This window comes from Saprolegnia diclina (genome assembly GCF_000281045.1).
Source record: "Saprolegnia diclina VS20 unplaced genomic scaffold supercont1.57, whole genome shotgun sequence".
NCBI lineage: Eukaryota > Oomycota > Saprolegniomycetes > Saprolegniales > Saprolegniaceae > Saprolegnia > Saprolegnia diclina.
In genome coordinates, this window is record NW_008246124.1 from 141,369 (window position 1) to 141,878 (window position 510).

At 62.4% G+C, this 510-nt stretch overlaps 1 protein-coding gene across 1 annotated transcript in view; it reads right to left on the reverse strand.

Annotated features, from left to right (window-relative positions):
- The window catches only part of SDRG_13202 (hypothetical protein), a gene marked incomplete at both ends in the record, with an annotated part of 3,028 nt that continues 2,518 nt past the window's right edge, over positions 1-510 (reverse strand). The window contains one exon of the mRNA XM_008619285.1: positions 1-340. Within this exon, the coding sequence (XP_008617507.1) occupies positions 1-340 (340 nt within the window). The remainder of the gene's footprint in view (positions 341-510) is intronic.

The following is a 510-nucleotide window of genomic DNA, read 5'->3' on the forward strand; positions in this document are numbered from 1 at the left end:
TTAGTGCTGCATGACCTGCTTGCCCGCGACGACGTCGCCGCTCGCCGCATACAGCGCATCAAGCCGCGCGCTGTACACGACCTTGGCCTGGTGCCGCTTCAGCTTGAACGTCGGCGTCATCAAATCGTTCTCGACCGAGAACGGCTCCGTCTCGAGATGCACCGCGCGGACAATCTCAAAGCCCAAGAGACCCTGCGCCTTGCTCACGCGCTTGATGTCGGCGAGGATTGCGTCGACAATGGCCGGCGAGCTGCACCAGTCGGCGAACGACCCAGCGACCTTGAGCGTCGCGGCAAGCGGCGCGAGCGCCGTCTCTTCCGGCACGATGATGGCCACCAGACTAGCGTGGAGACTGTCGCCGTGCACAAAGGCTTGACCAATGTAAGGCGAGGCCTGAATGACGTTTTCGACCTTCTCGGGCGCCACGTACTCGCCTTGGGAGAGCTTGAAGATGTTCTTCTTGCGGTCGACGAGCTTGAGTCGGCCGTCGGTCGTCCAGACGCCAATGTC